Source organism: Molossus molossus, unplaced genomic scaffold (genome assembly GCF_014108415.1).
Source record: "Molossus molossus isolate mMolMol1 unplaced genomic scaffold, mMolMol1.p scaffold_m16_p_6, whole genome shotgun sequence".
Classification (NCBI taxonomy): Eukaryota; Metazoa; Chordata; class Mammalia; order Chiroptera; family Molossidae; genus Molossus; species Molossus molossus.
Genome location: NW_023425399.1, coordinates 28,216,103 through 28,238,657, shown reverse-complemented (window position 1 = coordinate 28,238,657; position 22,555 = coordinate 28,216,103). Strand labels below are relative to the sequence as shown.

The window sequence follows — 22,555 nt, the reverse complement described above, 5'->3', positions numbered from 1 at the left end:
GGGCATGTGCCCTGACCAGGAATCGAACCGGTGACCTCCTGGTGCATGGGTAGACGCTCAAGCACTGAGCGACACTGGCCAGACCATCGTGCCCTTCTTTATGATGCACAATGTTCTTAAGCTTGTGAGCAGCTCTGAGAAGTCCTAGATGGGAATGTTCTGTTTCCTGCATGCAGTACCTATTATTGTTATACAAGGTTATACAATTTGGGTTTTATCGACTACAAGCTACATATTTTAGCCAGCAGGAACAGAGATGAGGAAGAAGATTAGGGTTTGCAGAACAGAAGTAGGCACAAGAAGCAGGCTGCTGGAAATGGCCTACTAGGAGTGAAGGTGGGGCCCAGAGGAGAGTGGGCTGGGGTTTTGGTGGAGCGTTCCCACAGCTCCTGTATGCCCTCCACCCTTCCCTGATGGTTGTCAAACAAGGCCACACCATAGAAAAACATGGAAAACACCCTGTGCAGTGAAGCTTGTATAACTTCATTAAAAAATTTTTTTAATTGATTTTAGAGAGAGAGGAAGGAAGGGGGGGGGAGAGAGAGAGAGAGAGAGAGAAACGTCAATGAGAGAGAACATTGATTGGCCGCCTCCTGCATGCCCCCCACTGGGCTTTGGCCCACAACCCGGGCGTGTGCCCTGACTGGGAATTGAACCTGCGACCTCTTGGTGCATGGGTTGATGCTTAACCACCGAGCCACATCGGCCAGGTGAAACTTGTATAACTTTAACCCCAGTTACTGAGAGAGTTTTTTTTAACGTTGACTAATTATTTCAAGAATACAGATGTAAAATTCTACATAAAATTTTGGCAATTTAAATAGCAGAAGAAAGATACAGCAAGACTAACTAGAATTTGTTTTAGGAATTGTTGCGCACAAAATAATTCATGTGAATGCATCAGAGGAGAAAGGCCTATGATTTTAACAATTGACACTGAAAAGCATTTGGAAAAAAGAGAATCCCAGTAAGAATTGTATAAGTAAAATATCACCAGTGATTGTATTAAGGACTTCCTTTATGCTGGCCTGTATTCGTGTGAGTAATAAGTAATAATACAATGAGTAATAAGACAAGGAAATGTAATGGAAAGGAAAAATGCTGAAAAAGAAATATGATTTAAATATGATAAACATGTGTACCTAAGCAAACCAAAGAGTTTCTTCACATGAGCTATTTTTAAAAAACATTGGAGGGGAGAGTTAGGATGAAATCAGAAACAAACGACGATCGGTCTACTCTTCCTCCTCCCATCTCTGTCACCCACAGCACTACCTGACTTGCTTCAGCGGAACAATCGCGGTGCCCTTTCTGCTGGCTGATGCCATGTGTGTGGGGTATGACCAGTGGGCCACCAGCCAGCTCATCGGGACCATTTTCTTCTGTGTGGGAATCACAACTCTGCTGCAGACAACGTTTGGATGCAGGTGAGATTGGGGTACTAAATTGGGATGTTGAAGCCCCTGTAAGGGAGGTATTGAACATTGCAATTTACCAAGGGCTGCTTAGAAGGACTGCGGGGGGGGGGGGTGTTCTAGAGAGCCTTCCCCTACCCCACCCCCACCATGTTTCTTGTCTTGGTGGGTGGCACCACTTCCCACCCAGCGTAAGCTGGAAAGTCTGACTCACTCTCAGCTCCTTTCCTCCCTCCAGCTGCAGGATCTGCTCTCTCCAGTACCCCTCCTTCAGTTCAGACCTGGACTGTGCCACTAGGTTCCCAGTTGGTTTCCTTGCCTCCAAGGCTGATCTCCTTGCCCCACTGTGTGCACCCATCCCGTGCTGTCTTTCCAACATTGGCATCTTCCTTGGAGCTCCCAGGCTGCAGCCCTGCTCCCTGTTTCCAACCAGGATATGCTCACTTTTTAAGCTGCTCCCTTGCTCTGTGTCCCACCGCCTTTCCAGCCATGCCTCTGAACCCTGCTGTCCCCTTCTCTGCACTCACCCTGGGGTGAGCTCCTCCCCGAGCCACCCTGCTGTGTCACGCTCCTGTGCTTGTGTTCCCCAGCAGTCCCGTACACCCTGTTCATCCTCTGGTTTGGCTTGTCCCTCTCCTTGCTGAAGCACCCTCGACTCCTCAAAGCCCTTTTGTTCTCTCTGAATGCCCATACACGCATCTGTGTACATTCTTCTAATGTGGCTCTTATTCCACGGTGTCCTTTTTTGTTTTTGTGTCTTTTCCCACTGGATTGTGCTCCCCTCCTTGATCCAGGGCTCTGACTTGTTCACCTTTGCATCCCTGATCCCAGCTTGGATGGGTGAGGAGCTGGCAGAGGAGGAAGTGAGTGATCTTTCCTGCCTCCTCCTGCAGGCTTGCTCTGTTTCTCCTGTCCCCTCTTCTGCTCTCTTCACACTGCAAACTCTTCCTCTACCCTGGGGCTCTGCTCACGAGTGGAGCCTGAAGGGACAGGACTGTCCTCAGGGGGAGGGCAGTAGAGTAAGCTTCCGAGTTCTAGAGTTCCAGTTCCGTCTCCTGCTCCATGAGACAATCTGTGGAAGAGCTTTGCCTTGCTGTTGGGGGAGCGAGAGGGAGATACTGCAGAGCACCTGGGGAATCGTGGACTGCATTTCAATGAGTCAGAATCCTCAGGGAGCTGGAGAGGGCTGCCCTTGCAGGAGAACACGGGGAGAACCATGAGCAGCGTTAGGGTGTTCTGGTTGGCGGCACAGGCAGTGCCCTGGGAGGGGAAGGGAAGTGGTGGCTCCCTTGCAGATGTGCTGATTGAAGGAAGCCATGTGATCTGAGCACTGTGGGATGGCCAGCTCTCGGAGTTCTCAAAACCCCAGCCCCTGCAGGACTGCCTGCAACCACTGTGCTGAGAGATCCCTACCTCAGAGTGGGTCTCCTGAGGGGGGGGGGGGAGGGCATTGAGCTGCTAGAGGAAGGAAATGTGTTCTGGGCATTCCAGGGAGGACTTAATTAATTTTCTTAGTGCCAGGTAGTTAAATTTGTCGGGCAGCATCTTTCATTCTTTTGATACAGTATTTAAGGTTCTGTATTTCAAGTCTAGAGTGGACTAGAAAGCTTTTGTTGTCTGACTTGGGAGCCTTACCTCACATATAGGGTGGCTAATTCTCTGGGGAAATATTTTTGTTTTTTTCCTAAACAGATGATTCATGAAAGGACTTGTAGCACAGTCTCTGTAAATTTGGGCAGTGCCTGTAGTTGCGGCTTGTTTGGTGATATGAAGAGGGAATGCAGATATCTTTATTGTGGTATAACATGTACTGTGTGCAACTGTGTCCTGGTCTCATGCCAAAGTCGGCATAGTCAGCCGCTTTGCTAGTGCTGGTAAATGCAGTTGTTGGATATTTCAGTGATAAACTAATCCCAGGGGCAGTCAGAACCTGCCGTTCCCAGTGAAAAGCAATAGCTCACACAATGTGGCAAATGCTGCTTTCTTCTCCTTCACACACGAGGGAGTTGAACAAGCAAGCATGAGACGTGAACGGGACCTTGGACAGATGACTTCTCCAGCTGTTACCTTTTGTGAACACAAGGAGGCTCTTCCTGAGGATCCTGGGGAGGACACTTACCATATTTTAATGGACCTGTTGTGTTTTTGTGGATTATTATTAACTTCCTAAAACACATTTGGGGAGTTATAGTGCCTGAGTAATAGGAAAAGCCTTTTAGTTTGCTAAAAGCTGACACAGACCCTTGTCAGAGGCTGTGAATGATCATTTTAATAGATTTGTGTATTTACTTCTGGTCACGACAGGATCAAATAAACAGGTGAAGCAGTTGGGGCAGAGGGGTTGTTAGGGTGGGGCAGTGCAGGAGGGAAGTGCTGGTGTAGCCATGGTGTATTCCCATTGCCGCAGCCATCGGATTGCAGGGCCTGTGCATTCATTGTATGGGTTTTTTATGGAGGGGAGCATTTCAGCACTTAGGCTTAGAGCAGCAGAAGTAAAAGGTTTTCTTGTTCAGCTTTCATGATTTCTAAGATGGATTTTCAGCCTTTTTTGACTCGGGCTGGTTTGTAGTATTGTGTGAGCTCTGTAAGCTTGTTTTCGTATTTGCCAGCCGCCTGCCGAGTACCCCATACTCAATGGCACTGGATGCAGCCTGTGCCTGGGACCTAAAGACCAACCTTGTCTGTGCTTGTGAGGAGGGGGCTCTTTCCTCTGAGGGAGCTAAGAGGACTGCAGGTCCAGCTCACAGGAAGAAAGTGTCAGCATCCCCACCTGTGGGCAGTGGCCAGGCCATCCCTCCTCATTTCACATGGGCACCCTGCTGAAGAGGGGGCACACTGTTCCCACACATCTGTTTGATTCCATATAAGTTCTCAAAATTGATAGGGAAAAAGTGAAGGGGACACAGAGGTATGCCTCCGCACACGAGCAAGAGCTCAGACTGCCTGCTGCAAGATGTCAGCACATCACAGTTGTCTCTTTGGAGGCATGTTTCCCACGGGTGGGGCAGAGGCCCACAGTGTGTGCCTGGTGCAGCCCCGCTGCAGCCCTCCTTCCTCACTGCACATCTCCCCGGGCACAGAGGGGTTCCTTTCCTCTGGGCACCAGGACAGTTTGGCAATGGAGGTTGTGGGTCCTAGCCCCAGGTGTGTGACTTCAGGCTTCCCCGAGCTGCTGCCTGCAGGTGGGCGAACTGTGCCATGCCTGCTCTGTCACCTTCTCCCTCTGCCCTTTCTTCCTCCTCCCCACCCCGCCTTTTCCTCCTCCTCTCTCTCCTTTGACCTTGATCTCATGCATTTGCTTTCATTGAGTTTCCTTATGTGAGATTTCAACATTCTGGGTTCAGTTTGATTTGTGTGACGTCAGTCCCAGCCACCCCTTGGACTTGTTCCAGGAATTAGTACAAAGCCTTTAAACTCCCAAGAGATCAGGGTAAGGGTGTGAGCCAGCTTGCAGCAGTCCCGCTCATTCCCCCACCCCAGGAGCCAGTGCAGAGCTGGGGGTGAAAGGGCCCTTCAGCACCTGCCCCTCGCCTGCCATGCTGCCCTTCCCTGAGGTGTGGCAGGCTCTGTGTTTGAGGGTCACCTCCAGCCTTTTGCTTCAGGCAGTCTAAGCTTTCCAGCAAAAGAAAAGACTGTAGGTGGGGTGTCCCCCCACAGATGAGCCTACCCTGGCCATCACAGGCCTATTGTAGACACCTAGAACCTTCCTTTGTTGGGAAAAGGTAGGGTTTTGGCCAAAAGTGTCATTGTACCCACCACTGTTGCCTGCCCTGAGGAGACAGCTCCCTGTCTTCCTTCTCCTTGGGTACAAAGGCTGGTATAAATTGTGTGCTCACCGAGGACAGGGACAGCTCCAGGGTACTTCACGGTCTCAAGTCCAGGTCTTTGAATTCTTAACTACTGATAAACGTAGAAGAATCGAGGGGTTCAGTGCTTAGATTGAGGTGAGGAAACCGGGATTTCCCCCACATTTTCTTTCTGTATATGTAATTTGTGGGGTATGTGTGTGTTTTTTTAACTACTTGGAAGTAAAGTTGGAGATAGCATGCTGAGTCACCCCTACATATCTCCTAGGAATAAGGGTCTCCTGTGTAACCACTTACAACAGTTATTCTATCATATCATCTAATGTGCAGTCCACATTTAATCTCCCAAGTGGTCCCTAAAATATCTTTTATGGCTAGCCCCTCTGCCTCCCTGAGCCAGGGTCTATGCAGGTTCATCTGGTTTTAGTAATAAACAGTCCCCCCATCTTTCCCTCCAAATCACCCCCTTTTATTTTTTTATTTTCATTTTTTATTTGATTTTTTTTGGTACGTGTCCCTAGTGGGAACCAAACCCGGGTCTTTCTGGACCACAGGCCGACACTCTAACGACAGCCAAACCGGCCAGGGGCAAATCACCTCCTTTTAAACTAGTTGTCTGTCAAGTGTTCTGTGGTCTGAATTTGTGTCCTTTTGGTGGTATTTGATTTGTTTCACAACCCTCCTTATTTATTGTAAACTGGGAGATAGGGCTAGAGGCATGGCTGATTTGGGGTGAAACTTTGGCAAAAATTACTATATAGGTGATTTCACATTCTGTCATATCAAGCAGGCACATAGTAGGAAGTTGTGAGTTTTCCCCACCAAATTTAAAAAATTACTGTCCATTTAACTTAAAATTTTAGATAGTACAGGGTGGGGCAAAGGTAGGTTGTATTATTATTTATTAATTATTGTGTTTCCCATATGAACTGCTGTAAACCTACTTTTGCCCCATCCTGTATATTAAAGAAATGGGGCCTGTGAGAACCTGGAGTTAATGATCTTGGAGGGAGGGAGCTTCCCCTCACCCCCTAACGTGCTGCAGGGTGGGCGAGTTGACTAGCCGTGGAATTGCTCTCATTCCACTGTTTTCATGTGATTGGGCAAGGCGCCTGATCTCTCAAAGCCTCATTCTGGTTAACTCCGGGCACCTGTCCACACACACCTGTGGGCACTCATTATTTTAGTGAGCCTTCTGGAAGGGAAGGAGGCAGGTAGTCGTGGGCTGGGCAGAGGGGTTGCAGGGAGCTGGGCTGGGACACCTGGTAGCAGCATGGCTCTGATGAGCATAGCAGGCATTTGGGCCTACTCCATGCCCACACTGCCATCAGCTTTGCTCCTTCAGCTTGAGCTTTCTTGGGTGGTCTTCCCCCTTCTCTTAGCACACTGCTTCTCTGTTAATATATCTGATGCTCCTGGGGCCTAGGAGACTGGGCCCTCTGGGTGTATATTAGTTCTTCATGGTCTTTTTTTGTTGTTAATTCTCACCTAAGGATATTTTTCCATTGATTTTTAGATAAGGGGGGTGGAGAGAATCATCGATGTGAGGGAGACACATCGATTTGTTGCCTCCTGCACAACCCTGACCAGGGCCAGGGATTGAACCTGCAACCCAGGTACGTGCCCTTGACCAGGAATGGAACCCTTGACCCTTCGGTCCTCGTGCCAACACTCTAATCACTGAGCCAAACTGGCCAGGGTAACCATGGTCTTTTTTTTTTTCTTTGACCATCACATCTCACTTGTTCCGCACATTCTCGTATTCTGAATGGCTTCTCCTCCTCCTTACGGCCACCTCTCCTTTCTTAGTCTTCCGTTCAACCAGGTGACTGTCATGGCAAATGCTATATAGGGATAGAGCAGCTGTACACAGGACTAGAGGACAGAGCTTCTCACCAGATCTAGTGGGGGAGCTCTTGTCTTTTTAAAATGGTGTGTTTTTTGTTAACTATTTAATGAACTTCAGCATTTAAGGAATGTGTTGTCATCCTCCTCCCATGTCCATTCCCTGAAGGATACTGATTTTATAGACACAATCTAAATCCTAGCTAGTGAAGGGTGATTGACGCACAGTAAAATGTACCGTTTTTATATGTTCAGCTCTATGAGTTTTTAGTCATGAGTACAGTCATATAACTACAACCAACAGAACCCTGCTGCACCCCGAGGAATTCGCTCACACTTCTCGGTGACTGATTAGATCTTTAAGTAATAAAAGTGTTTTAGGCTACCAGCCTTGACCTGCAACAGTTGATATCATGTTTGGAAAGGAGGTCATGAGAATCATGCCCAGCTCGCCAAGTGGAGTTCCCGTGCACTGTGTGAGTCGGGGCTCCGGGGCAGGTGCTGGGCAGCGCTTCCTTCCTGCCGAAGTTCTTCAGGGTCTCGCCCCCTGAAGGTGTGAACGGGATAGTTCATGTAATTTTAGTATTTATCTGTGAAGCCACAATAACATGAACTTGAAGATAAGGGTTGCACTTGTTTTTACTTGAGTTTTCTTTGAATCAACTCAAAATTAATTAGCGATTCAAATGCAAGAACAATGAACACTGAAAGTACTAGAACAAAATAAGAGTGAATTCTCTTTCTAATCTGGAAGTGGGGTTTTAAACTTTTAAACTAGGACTCAAACTCCAGAAACAATATAAGGATGATAAATTTTATGACAAATATAAAAACATTGTTTACACTTTTGCGTTGCAAAAATACACCATAAACAAACAAAAATGACAAACTGGAGAAAATATTTGTATTACATCACAGATGAGGTATAATATCTCAACTATAGAAAGACCTTTTAAAAATCAATGTTAAAAAATACCAAAAATTATGTACAAAAAAGAGCAAAAAACATGGACAGTTCACAAAAACCATGAATGCAGTGGCCCTGCTTCGCCCTGTGGAAGTATCATCACCAAATTGACTGATGAGAGAACACAAATGGAGAGCTACCGTCAGATATCATTTGTCAACGTTCGTTAGAAGCCTTGACCAGCCACCCTCTCACCACGTCTGGGAGGGCAGGCTCCTCACACACTGCCGTCAGGAGGGAGCGTAGTTCAAGCCCTTTGGAGAGAAATTTTACAATAGCTACACTGCATATGTATTTACCATTTGATCCAATAACCCCACTTGTAGAAATTTACCCCGAAGATGCCTGCCCACAAATTCAAAGTGATATACAAAAAGTTATTTGCTGCTGTGTAATTTGTTCTGGCAAAATATTTAACAGTCTGGACGTCCGTTTACAGCAGACTGGCTGCTAGGGTACATCACACAGCGCAGTCCTATGCAGCCTTAAGAAAGAATGAGAAAACTCTCTCTGAACTGTTTCCAGATATATTGGGAAAGCAAGTTGCAAAAAGTATGTGTACATGTATATTATTTGGTGAGAAAGAAGAAATAACAAGGATAAGTGGGGAATAGATGAAAATGGTTAACTATATAAGAATGGGTTGGAGGGGCTAGGGATGGGAGTGAGACTTTCCTGGTATATCTCTTTATATGGTCTGACTTTTTTTTTTTTTTGAGACAACTGTGAAGTTTATTAAATGTCTTTTCTTTTAATAAATGTAAGGCTCACATTCCTTTTTTAAAAATCTTTATTGTTGAATGTATTCTTCATTTTTCCCCCATTGACCCCACTCCTGCCCCCCCCCCCCCTCGCCTTTTCCCACACTGTTGTCTGTGTCCACTGGTTATGCATATATGCATATAAGTTCTTTGGTTTATTTCTTCCTACCTCCCCAACCCCCTTCCTTTTAAGGTTTGTCAGTCTAGCAACCAATTTGTTCGTCTTAATCCCTTTACCTTTTTCACCCATTCCCACATTCTCCCTCCCATCTGGCAACCAACAAAATGTTCTCTATATCTATGAGAATGTTTCTGTTCTGTTTGTTCATTTTGTTTGTAGATTCAATTGTTAATAGCTACGTATTCATTGCCATTTTGTTTGTTCATATTTTTTATCGTTTTCTTCAAGAAGACCCTTCAACATTTCATATAATAATGGTTTGGTGGTGATGAACTCCTTTAGCTTTTCCTTGTCTGGGAAACTCTCTATGGCCATCGATTCTAAATGACAGCTTTGCAGGATAGTGTAATGTTGGTTGTAGGTTCTTGCTTTTCATCACTCTGAATATTTCTTGCTACTCCCTTCTGGTATATGGTCTGACTTTTAAACTGTATAAATATTCAGCATATTCAAAAACAAAATCTAAAAGGCTGAAGAAAAGCACACCCTAAAATTGAATATGAACAGAAACAACTGGACCTAACCATATGTCAAATTGCTAACCACAAAGAAGAATTAATTCATAGTCTTTAGAACAGTAAAAAAAATTTTTTATACTTAGTAGTCTTGTTAGCAGTGACCATTGGCACACCAATCCCCGTGCTCCCACCCATACTAAGGTCTCTGCAGTTCTCTAGGATTTAGGGTCTGTTTGTGGCTCTTGTTCTTTAATCCTCACCCGGGAATATTTTTTCATTGATTTTCAGATAGAGTGGGAGAGAAGGAGAGAGGGAAAAGGAGATGGGGGAAGATAGAGAAAGGAAGAGAGAAAGAGAGGGAAACATCGATGTGAGAGAGATACATCGACTGGTTGCCTCCTGCATGACCCCAACCAGAGCCAGGGATGAACCGCAACTAAGGTATGTGCCCCTGATTGGAATCGACCCCTCGACTCTTTGGTCTGAGAGCTGACGCTCTAACCGGCCAGGGCTGTAGCTCTTGTTTTGCACCCAGTCTTCTCTCTGACTGGATTGCTCGTAACCCTTTGCATACATGATGATGTGCTTCTTGTCCCTGAGCCTTAGTGATACTTCTTTAGATTTCCACGGCGCTGTGCGTTGCCCTCGCCACCGCCCTTCACATGTGGCCTCAACTAGTGTCTCCTTCACACAACAAACCCTCAAGGGCCCAAGGGTAGTTTTTCCTGTCATCGTGCCTTGCTTATAATTGTACCTTGTTAAGCAGACACCCAAAAATGGTTCTCAAGTGACCAGAATAAATCTCCCCATTTGGCATAGGAGTTGTCTCTTTGTTGGTGCCTCAGCCTCACCTTGTCATTGTGCAAAATCCTAATGTGAGGACTCTACCTGTGACTCCTGTAACCAGCGCTGAGTGAAATTCAGAAATCACACTTTAAAAAATTTTAAATTACAGTTGATAGTTAATATTATATTAGTTTTGGGTGTAGAGCATAGTGACTAGACATATAACTTACAAAGTGATTGCCCCAATAAGTCTAGTACCCACCTGGCACCATACATAGTTACTACAGTACTACTGACTCTATGCCCTAGACTGTACTTTACATCCCCTTGACTGTTGTGTAACTACCAATGTGTACTTCTCAATCCCTTCACCTTTTTCACCCAGTCCACAATCTCCCATCTGTCAACTGTGAGTTTGTTCTCTATGAGCTGGTTTCTGTTTTGTTTTGTTTTTTAGATTCCACATATAAGTGAAATCATACGGTGTTTGTCTTTGTCTAACTTATTTCACTTAGCATATTACCCTCTAGGTACATCTGTGTGGTTGCAAATGGTAAGATCAGAAATCTCCATTTTTAACCAGTGACCCCCTCCCCCTCCATGGCCCCAGGGAATCAGGAAGCAGCTTCCTGGCAAGTTGGGGGTGGGGGTGACTTATAGAAATTGTGGCCAGAGAGTCCCAACTTAGAACACATCACAGATTTTAAGGAGATCTTGAAATATTTCCCAGAGGAGGTGGTATTTGCCTGTGCCTTAAATGATGAATAAATTTGAACATTAGAAATGAATGAGTTGATGACAAAGAGAAGGGATGAGCAAAGGCTCAGAGGCAAGAACTTAGACCAGTTTACCTGGAGTACAAGTGTGTGAAGGGGCTGGTGAGAGGTGAGGCCAGGGGACATGTTGGGGTCACCTGGGTACTGAGGAGGAAATGGGGCTCCTCCAGCAGGGTTTTGAACAAAATAAGGATTGTCTGGGGCTAGTTGGGTTCTTTTGCTGTCCGGGGGCTAGAGCCCACCACGGGGAAGTATCACAGCAAAGGCACCTGTCTGCTCAGAATTTTTCTTTACTAACATCTAGTGATCGTATTCACTTGAAAAACTTCCATCTGCAAAAATCCACCACCTCATCACATATTTAAGATATACTTTCCTGTAGACAAAGTCGGCCAACTTTTTCTGTAAAGAGACAAGCAGTAAATATTTTAGGCTCTTATGGTCTCTGTCGTGACTGCCTGACTCTCCCTTTGAAGCTCAAAAGCAGCTGTCAACACCTCGGAAATAGATGAGGGTGGTTGTGTCCCAGTAAAATGCAGCAAGTAATTTGCCGGATTTGGCTTATGGGCCCATTTGCCAACCCCTGGTTAAAGAAGGGCATGGTTTAATTTGTTTCCTTTCCAGTCGTCAGTACAAAATAAAAAAGCAGTCATTCTTCTCTACCTGAGGAGGTTTAAATGCTCATGCGAGGGAGGTGCAGAGAGAAGAGCCCCAGAGCTGAGCAGCCCTACGCTGGGGAAGTGCCGAGAAAGACACATTATCAGATGAAAACAGTAGTACTTTAGCAAGCTCGGCCTTTCTCTTGGTGAATTGGCTTTGTTGCACGTGGTTTAGGGACACTCTTGTTTAATAGAGTCATGTGCTCTTACTACAACTTCCCCTAAGAATAGTTTAGTCAAGCCTCTGGGTTATGCTGCCAGTTTTGGAGACCACACTTCACTGCCGGGGTACTGACTGCTGCTTCCAGTAGAGTGGCCACTTGTCTCTCAGACAGTACTGCTGGTGGCAGGCATGTACAGCCGTTTCCACAGCACCGTGGGAGACTGTGTCTGGGGCAGCACAGGTGGAGATTTTCTATTATCACCCACTTTGAAAGGAACCCAGGGTCCTAATTATTTGAAAGTGAGTGAACTGCCTCTTGTCAGTGCTCTCGGGGCCTCTGGTCAGGTGAAGCCATGAAATGCTTGCTGTGGAAAGTGCCCAGGCAGTGGTCAAGTGCAGACCGAGGTCGAGTATAGTGCATGTCCCCAGGAGCGGAACCCAGAGCCAGTCTTCACTGTCCCACATCCTGTGTGTCACCCTGGCAGTGTCGACTGCAGTGTTCCCAAGGACGAGCTCTCTAAGCACAACCCATTTACATTGTCCAAGGATGTATTGCGTGAAATCTGAGACAGCAAAACGGCTGCCGTTTGGGCCATTTCAGATGGCATCCATTTCTCACTAGATGCTGACCTCCCATTTCCTTTCTGTACATTTCTGAAAAATTGTACTTAAGGAATTTGTCTAAATCAGACAGTGTTTTCCCCTTTAATACACTACATTCCCATGTCAGGTGACCTTCACTTCCACTTTTGACGGTACTATGCTCTGGGCCCCTCGATAGATAATTACAAACGGATGGTTGGTGGAGGGCATGCCCGCGTGACTGGCCGCCAGCAGTGCATCTGGTCTGTGCCCTGCAGCCTGCCACTGAGTCTTAAAGCCATGAGCCTGCCGCCTCTCAATTGACTTTATTCATAATTAAAAAGGCCAGGAGAACAAAAGAAGCTTGACCCTCATCTGGCTCAGAATGGCATGCGTTGACTCTGCACTTGTAAAGCAGCTGCTTGTCCTTCAGCCACAGCCAGTCTGTTTCTCAGTCCAGTTCCTGTTTCAGTCAGGGAGGGCGTGCTGGGTTCCCCTCCTGCTGGCCAGGACATGTGTGCAAAGCTGCTTCATGGTATTTAAGAAGGATTTGGACACTTGGGAGTTCCCAGCCCTGCAAACAGGAGCTGGGTTTATATTTTACCTTGAAAGTATGTTAAAAATAGTGATCAAGTTCTCATATTAGCCCATAAGGCCACCTTAATACAACTGTAGCTGAAATGCTATATACATATCTAATAAAAATGGCAACATCTGTTGAATTTGAGTTGCTCAGTGTTCATAAAGTTAATGTGAAATATCTAAAATATAATTGAATGATGGCATCTGAATGTCTACATTTAGTTGGAGGATGTGGGCCGGAGATTTTTATAGAGTCTACAAGTTTTCTGGGTCCTTTAAAAATAAGGTTTAGAATATTTGAGTCTTTTTATGATTAAATAGAATATTGTATCTACTGTTGATTTGTCATTTACAGCTTTACTTTTCCTCAATAGATCTAGATCACTAAAATGATTTTAATGCTTATCCTCTGTGATTTAGAGCAGTTTTTGACTTATAAAATGGAACAGCAGAGAAAGATAAAATTTTTTTATGATAACCAATAAGAATTTGAAAGGGAGGAGGTGGCGGGTGGTGAAATAGAAGACTGTATGTGATGTTTAATGAGGAGCTCACAAGCTCAGCAGGAAAGGGAGCCGCCCAAATGCGCAACATCCCTACCCCCAAGGGGAAAGGCGGCGATGGCAGGGCCAGTGTTGGGGTGCTGGTGCAGACCACAGAGCTCCCCAGTGCCCGTCCAGAGACTGTCTGGGGGAAGAACAGCAGGAGAGGAGCATGGAGAAGCCAGGGGCGCTGGCTGCATGGCAGAAGTGATTTTTCCAGACGGGGGTTCTTTCTTTCAGGTGTGCCTGCATTTACTCATATGCTGTTTGTCTGTGGGAAAGACTGTTAAGCTGTCAATTAGTGAACTACCTCGGTAGTTCCTGATGCCGTGATCATGGTTTTGGTCTCGTTTCTTTTAGGTTACCCCTGTTTCAGGCCAGTGCTTTTGCATTTCTGGCCCCTGCTCGAGCCATCCTGTCTTTAGATAAATGGAAATGTAACACCACAGGTAATTGCAGTTATTTCCACATATGTCATTGGGGTCCTTTAACACAGGTGATTAAAGGGAGGCCTGGACATGCTGCCCTTGGCAGCATTAAGTCCTTTCAGGAATTAGGCATAAAATACCCAAACCAACAAACAGCTTAGAATGCTCCAATCTGTGGATCGTGTTTCTGTCTCTCTCTCTATCCACTCCTTCATCCCTAACTCCAGAGCAAATGAGGACCAGAAGGGACCTCATTTCTCTATGCTAATAAAATTGATAAGTATGGGAATGAAGAGAAATATATTTGTGCTATTTTTCTGCCTCTTTCTTTCAGTGGATTTTATGAACCACCTGTAATCATTCTCTTTGCTGCGTCAGCATCCCTTCTCTGAAACATCTCTGCTTTTTAAGGATCTGGCTGCTTTGGTTTTCTGCAAATGACTCTCATCCCCCACTCCCCCTTAGTGATTGCAAAAGATGCTTAAGTAACCCGATAAGGTCAGGAAAAGATGAGATAGGGGATTTGAGAAAACCAAACCTGTGGTACTCTCAAAATACTGTTCCAGCTTTAGGTTCTAGGAGCAAAGTTTTCCAGCTTTCATTTCCTTCCTTGCTCCTAGGAGTTACTTTGTGACCACTGATTTGATTTGGGAACTGGAGATGGCCCTCTCTTTTATCTAGGTTTTAAAACCATAGTCAGGCAACCTTGCTATTGGGCATTTCAATGAGCTGCTTGCAAGGGTTGGTCTTTGTGTGAGGCTGGCACTAGCCATGTGCATCACCAGTTCAGTCAGCTCCTGACAAGCTGGGAGCTCTCAGTCAGTGAATACATTTGGTTAAGGTAGCGCCGGGGGATCCACCATTCAGTATGGTAAGCCATACTGTTGAGTTTTAGGGATGGGTATTTGTACAGATACACTTAAAATAGGGAGGAAATTCTTCTTAAAAAGAGTGAAATGAATGTGTCCTGTGAAACATCAGCGTCACTCCAAGAAAAATTTTGTCTTTGTTTTTGTTTTCAAGATGTTTCAGTTGCCAACGGAACAACAGAACTGCTGCACACGGAGCACATCTGGTATCCCCGGATCCGCGAGGTAAAAGATGAGCATGGTCTCTTGTGGCTTCTTTGTGTTTCTTCTCAGCTTCAGTGTTGGTTGTGCCCAAGAAACTGCAGTTGCTTGCACCAAGCCCCCTCTTTTTCTTTTAGCTGCTGACATTTTTATTTCTGTCGTTAAACATGTTGTTGAATTTAGATAACATCACTAACGTAAAGCATGCAGACATGCTTTGTGTAGCCAGACAGTATTGTTTCTTACTCTCCATTTCCTGTCTCCTGTCTTCTGGTGGTGCACCCACAGACCTGCCCAGCGGTACCTGTGGGGTAATCAGCCGAGGGGTGTGGCTCCTCTGAAAGGAGCTACAGAGGCTTGTCAGCAGGCTGCAGAATTATTCATTCCAGCCTCAGTGTTTGCCTTGTTTGTGGAAAGAAAGATGATTGTTTGTACAGTGCACTTGAACAGAACTGGTCATGGGAATCCTTAGACACGAAGAATGGCTAACAGTTTATCCAGATCTTTTAAAACCTATAAAATCATTTCACCATTAGTTCAGAATCAGCCCAACTGTTCTGTACAATAGAAATCTTCCTTTAGAATTTTTGTCAATAACACTGTTTTTTTAAATGTCCTGCAGGGGCTCACTTTTTAAAAAAATGTTTTATTGATTTGTTAGAGAGGAAGGGGGAGAGAGAGAGACATTGATGCGAGAGACAAACATCTATCAGCTGCCTCCTGCACTCCCCTTACAGGGGATCGAGCCCATAACCTGAACATGTTCCCCGGCCAGGAATCAAACTGGGACCTCTCAGTCCATGGGATGACACTCAATCCACTGAGCCATACTGACCGGGAACTCACTTTTTAATGTCAAGAAGCTTGATACTGCATTGTTCCTTAGAAATTATAAATTATGTCTGTGTCATTTATCAGTGGAAAAGGCAGTTCGCTCTGCATTAGGTGCCCATTTCTGGACTACTGTTCTTACATCAGTTAGGTCATACGTAGGTTTGCTGGGCCCCAGTCACACTTGAAACTTTCCAGCTGTGTTGTGCCTGTTATATAATAACTTGATGCCTTGCAGAATTATCCATTGTGGTTGTAGGTGACGTTGGAGTATGAGATGTATAAGCAGCTTACTCCCATGTCTGTGCCCTCTCTTATTCCAGATCCAGGGGGCCATCATCATGTCCTCACTGATAGAAGTGGTCATTGGCTTCCTAGGCCTGCCTGGTGCTCTGCTGAAATACATTGGGCCCCTGACCATTACGCCCACGGTGGCCCTCATTGGCCTCTCCGGTTTCCAGGCAGCAGGAGAGAGAGCAGGGAAGCACTGGGGCATCGCTATGCTGTAAGTGTTCTGAGACCACTCCATTGTGGACAGTAAAAATCTCCCTTCTTCCTACAACCAAGGGACAGCCTCTTGGAACACTCTGACTTTAGGAGATAGGTTTTGTTTGGTTTGATCTTAAATGAGAATAGTCTGACAGTTTAAAGCTCATTCACTTCATGCCAGGGAATTATTGATGGGTTCTGTAGAGTCGGAGGTTGGGAAGTGACCTGCAGTCAAGGTGTGCCGCAGACAGATTGGGCAGTGATGTGTAGAGGAAGGGTGGGAAGGCTTCAAACTTGGGGAGGGGGTAATATGATGGTGCATTAGCTCTTGACTGTTGAGGTCATGCCAAGTCTCCTGTGCATGAATTGAAATACCCAGAAGCTGAATCCTTTAGATGAGACTAAATACGCCCAGACTAGCATTGAAGGAGACATGGCTCCCTAAGCCAAGCGGAGCTCTGCACACCTTGGGGAGGCCAGAGTCCTGCTAGTCATTGCTGGTCCTTTTGCACAGAGCTTTAAGCCCATTAAAGATGTCACTTACCCCTATAATGTCAGTAAAGACATCCAAGACTTTGATAATAGCTTAAGATTGATTATTGATTAGAGCCGCTGAATTCTGAACACCACAAATGGAGCCCACTTTCACTTGGGTGTCTCTAAAGCATATATAAGAATTAATCATGTAATAGGGAAATGGTTCTAAGACTGGAATTTTGCAAACCAGTAAAATTTCTAAAATAAATTAAAAACACAAGAGCATTTCCAGTTGTTTCTGCATTGCTTTGTGAAGTATCCTGTGATTCTTCCATGACAGGCAGCATGTATGAGTCCGTGCATCAGTGCCGTGCATGACGCTTGCACATGTTATAAATTAAGGTCGGTACCCGTGTTGTCCCCACTGATGAAGCCGAGACACAAAGTTGCAGAGTTAGCTGCCCAGGGTCACACAACTCATAAGTGGCTGGGCTGGTTTTCAAAACCCAAATGGCCTGAGTAGAACTTAACTCATAACACTTAATCCTGCCTCTCTCTGTTGAAACATGGTGTACCAATAAAGTGGACCCTTATATAATCATAACCAATATATAATTATAGGTGAAGGCATGTGAAAATATTCAGGATTGTTCTTAATTTTCTCATTTTATTGAAGCTTGGGCAATGCACACACCAGGTTAACCTGGTGTGTAGAAGGCATATAAGAATGTTCATTCACTGAAATGCAGTAAGTTCCAAAAAGGAGAAATTGTGGGTTTACCATCATACAATTAATTCAGAAATCAATAATAAAAGGGTGAACAAAACCCCCAAATGGCTTAGAATATAAAAAATAAAAGTTATCAATAACTTGCAGTCAGAGTTAGTTATAACACTTATTGAAATTTCAGAATTGCTGATAATTTAGAAAATGATAATAGTAGTAGCACTGATCACACTTGGCAGAGTAATCAGAGTTGTTCTTGAGAAAATTCATAACCTTAAGGCAAATAAAATACATTTAAAAAAAATCATCCAGTGAAGGCAGGGGGAAAGAATTAATAAGGATACAAGAAATATGAAGCAAATAGAAGTGATACATCTGAAAGGTGGTCTTTTGGACAAGAACACGTTGACAAACTCCTGGCAAGGATAATCAGGCGAAAAGGCCATGCACACACAAATACAGGGATAAGACTGCGGATTCAGGGAGGATGAGTTCAATCTATGCTCCCTGCCCCCATTTAAAAAATAAATAAATAAAAATGGGTGATTTTCCAGAAAAGTTTAAGCAAACGTAACTCCTTCTCACCATAATGTCTAAACGTTGGGACTCCTCAGAACGTGGTCCTGGGCCGCCTCCTCTCCACCGGCGTCCCCCTTGATCACCTTGTCTATGGTGTCAGCAGACATCTGTAATGCTGGTGACGTCCACACGAGCCTGTAGCCCAGACCTCCAAGCTCCGGGCTCACACATCAGCCCCTGACTTACCCTCTCCATTTGCTGTTACACAAGACATCTCAAACTTTAATTTTTTTTAATTTATTTTTTTTATCCTCACCCGAGGACATTTTTCCATTTTTTGTTCAGATAGAGTGGGAGGGAGAGAGAGGAAGAGAGAGAGAGAGAAACATCGATGTGAAAGGGACACATCGAGTGGCTGCCACCCGCACGACCAACCAGGGCCGGGGACAAACTGCAACCGAGGCACATGCCCTTAGCGGGAACCGAACCCGGGTCTCTCTGGACCGCAGGTTGACGCTCCAACCGCTGAGCCAAACCGGCCAGGGCAAGACATCTCAAACTTTAAAGGAAGAAAGCTTCTAAGGTTTGATTCCCTGTTTGCCCCTAAACCAGCTCCTTTTCCTTTTCAGCCTCTTTCAGTCAGTGGCCCAGCATTCACCCAACTGCTTAAGCTTGAAACCTGCAATTGTCCTTGATTCTTCGCTTTCCCTCGTTCCCCACGGACAGCCCATTCTCTGTCCTACCTTCAGAACAAATCCTGGGTCGTCCTTGGTGTGACTAGAAGCACCCCCGGCCACCGCTTCTGAGTGGTCTCCAGCTTCTGTTTTGTTCCCTTCCTCTTCATTCTCAGTCCTGCAAAATGCTGCCCGTTATCTCTTCACAGCCTCCTCTTCTGTGTCCTCCTTAAAGCTTCAAGAAGAAACATGCTAGAATTCTGGAAGCTGCCATGTTTCTTCGCATGTCTGAAACCTTACTCTGCCCCTTGGTGGTTTGTTTACACCTCGGGCTGGGCACTGAGAGCCTTTTGGCACTGGGCTCTCAGGTGTCCCCAGGTGGGAAGTGAGCTGGACTCACCTCACAGATGCCCCTCCCTCGGTTCCTGCTCATCTCCTGGTTCTCCTGGAACGTCGGGCGTCCCCACCTCTTCCTCTGCGTCCACCTCCTGGCTCCCGTCTCTTCATCTGTTTTCTGTATTCATGGGAATTTTCTCAGCTTTACCTTGAATCCTTCTGTCGAGCTTTTTATTTCTACTCTCATGTGTTTTAATTGCCAAGAGCTCATCTTTTTACTTGGGGTGTTCATTGTGTGAGGGCAGGGCCTCAGCTCTGTGCTGGTCCCCACAGCACCCCCAAGTACCTGGTTCACCACCTGTCACAGAGCAGGCAGTTAGCAAGAACATTGTAAATAAGTGAGGGAGGGCCTGAGTGGGGGCCGGGGGTAAGTACCCTCATGGCCCTGGGCAAAGGCGAGAGTATTGCTGAAGGACTTTTATCCCTGAAAGAAGCGCTTGGCTCCAGTGACTGGACAGTGAGTGCATTACGTCTTCCGAGGAAGAGAGAATTCCTGCCTGTTTAAACTATTCTGAGCTTTAGAAAAGAAAGAAAAAGCCTCAGTCAATTTTATTTCAATGGCAAATACCGACAGAACTAATGAAAAAGAGAGTCTGACCAAAACCTTCCTGGGGAGTAAAAAACTCCAAGTCACATTCAGATATGTCTAGATGGTGGCATGCAAAGCTCAGCATCTTTTTCTACTGTAAGCCTTCTTAAAATCATTTTAAACTTTATTTTTATTGCTGACACTATTACAGATGCCCCTCCCCCCCTTCCCCACCTCCACTCAGCCCCTGCTCCCCCTTCCCTCTGGCCATCACCACACTATTGTCTGTGTCTATGGGTTATGCATGTGTTCCTTGGAGTAGATATGCATATGCTCCCTTCACCTTTCCTTCAGTCCCGCCCTTCCCCCTCTCCTCTGACGCTGTTGAAATCCTTTTAAACAGAAGTATGCAGAGGCCTCTCCCAAATAGGGCCTTCACATCTAACTCTGCATACACCTAGTTTATTTTTTTAATGCCACATCTGTAAACATCTGGGAAGAATGTCCCTTGGAATGTGATTTGGGAAAAGGCTGCTACAGATAATACACTAAAAGAACAATGAATTTTTGTTTATTTTTTAAAATTTATTTATTTATTTAATCCTCACAAGAGGACATTTTTGCATTTATCTTCAGACAGAGTGGGAGGGAGAGAGAGAGGAAGAGAGAGAGACATATCGACTGGTTGCCACCCACACAGCCCCAACCGAGGCTGGGGACAAACTGCAACCGAAGTACGCACCCTTAGCGGGAATTGAACCTGGACTCTGGTCCGCAGGCTGACACTCTAACTGCTGAGCCAAACCGGCCAGGGCAGAACAATGAATTTTTAAAACAAGCAAATTCAACCATATATCCCTACTACATACTCTTTGCAATGGTGAAATAGAAGAATCTTTAATGGATAAGATTTTAATTAAAATGCCTCATTCTTTAATGGTGAAAGACTTAAATCAGGGCTGCTTATTATAATCAGAAACCAAGATAAGCATGCCACTACCATTGTTATTTAAAGTTGTCCCAAATGTGCTAACCAGTGTCTAAGACAAGAAAATAAAGTATGGATCAATACCAGAAAGGTCAGGGAAAAGGGAATGGTGACTTGCTTTTATAAACGTTAAAATACATTCCAGAGCTTAGTAGCAATACGATGGTCCTGGGACAGGAATGATTTTGGTCGAGCAGAACAAGGGGGATAGAAAGAGAACCAAGAAAAAATTCACACTTAGTATATTGATGCAGTCATATTTGAAATCAGTGGGAAATGGAAGAATTGTATAGGAAAAAAAATAGATAATTATTTGGAAAAAGGTTAGATTCTTAGTTTATATCAAATCATATTTCAGTTAAATTAACACTTAAATGTAGATGCAAATTAAAACAACTATGAGGTATCACCTCACACCTGTCAGAATGGCCACCATCAACAAATCATCAAACAACAGGTGCTGGCACGGGTGTGGAGAAAAGGGGACTCTAATACACTGCTGGTGGGAATGCAGATTGGTGCAGCCACTGTGGAAAACACTATGGTGCTACCTCAAAAAGTAAAATATTGAACTGCCATTTGACCCAGTGATCCCACTTCTAGGAATATACCCTAAGAAACCTGAAAAACCAATCAGAAAGAAAATATGTACCCCTATGTCCATAGCAGCACTATTTACAATAGCAAAGATCTGGAAACACCCCAAGTGTCCATCAGTAGATGAGTGGATTAAATAGCTGTGGTATATGTACACAATTGAGTACTTTGCAGCTGTAAGAAAGAAAGATCTCTTATCCTTTGAGATGACATGGAGGGACCTAGAGAGTAGTATTATGCTCAGCAAAACAAGCCAAGCAGAGAGAGACAAATATCACATGATCTCACTTATTTGTGGAATATAATAAACTAAACAAACTGCTGAACAAAATTAACCCAGAGACATAGAGGTGGGCTACAGACTGACAAGCCTCAGAGGACAGGGGGGGTTTGTGGGGGAAGGGAGAAACCACAGAACTTACATGCATGTATGCATGACCAATGAACATAGACAACATAGCTGAGGATGGGGTAGTGGGGGAAGGGGAGGAGGGTGTCAATGGGGGAAAAATGAGAAACATCGTAACAAAAACAAATTAATAAAAGACTTAAATGTTGAACATAAAACTATAAAAGTACTAGGAGAACACCTATATAAACATTTATTTTTTCTTTATTGGTTCTTCAGAGAGAGAGCAAGGGAGAGGGAGAGAGAGTGAAACATTGATGAGAGAACATCCATCAGCCGCCTCCAGCATGCCCCTCACTGGGGATCAGGCCCACAACCCAGGCATGTGCCCTACCAGGATTTGAACCAGCAAGCTCTTAGGTGAATGTGTTGACACCCAACAACCGAGCCACACTGGCCGGGCATATGTATAAACATTTAATCAGGAAAGACAGGGAAGAGCTTAAAGTAGATATTGAAGAGGGGAAAATCGATAGATTCTACTTCTGATGCATTTAAAACATCAAACAACCACTGAAACTAAATTATATATGAATCTGGGGAAAGATTTACAACAAATTCTACAAGGAAAGCTAATGTCTCCAATTCATAGTATTTCACTAATTAGAGAGCGTCAGAGTGGAGTGATGGATGAAGGCTATATGAGAAGCCATTTCACAATAAAAGGAAGTACAAATAGCTAATTAGTGTTTTAAAAGGGTTACCCTCCCTGCCCAGTTACCAAAGGTCATGTTCACAGGGATTGCGGAGGCAGTGGGGGTAGATCAGGCTGTACGACACGCATCCCTGAGTCACTCCAATAGAAGTGGCATTTAGAGTCACATTTCTTAGGGAAGGTAAAATGTGGTAACATTTCTAACTTCATGCATAGGTCCTTGATGGGAACTGTTGTTTTCCT

General features: G+C 45.0%; 1 protein-coding gene across 5 annotated transcripts in view; it reads left to right on the top strand.

The window, feature by feature from the left end:
* Positions 1–22,555, top strand: part of SLC23A2 (solute carrier family 23 member 2) — a 151,697-nt gene that overhangs the window by 106,972 nt on the left and 22,170 nt on the right. For all 5 annotated transcript variants that reach the window (XM_036244240.1, XM_036244237.1, XM_036244241.1 and 2 more), the window contains 4 exons: positions 1,270–1,427; positions 13,884–13,972; positions 14,975–15,045; positions 16,176–16,357. In XM_036244240.1, coding sequence (XP_036100133.1) covers positions 1,270–1,427; positions 13,884–13,972; positions 14,975–15,045; positions 16,176–16,357 — 500 coding nt within the window. The remainder of the gene's footprint in view (positions 1–1,269; positions 1,428–13,883; positions 13,973–14,974; positions 15,046–16,175; positions 16,358–22,555) is intronic.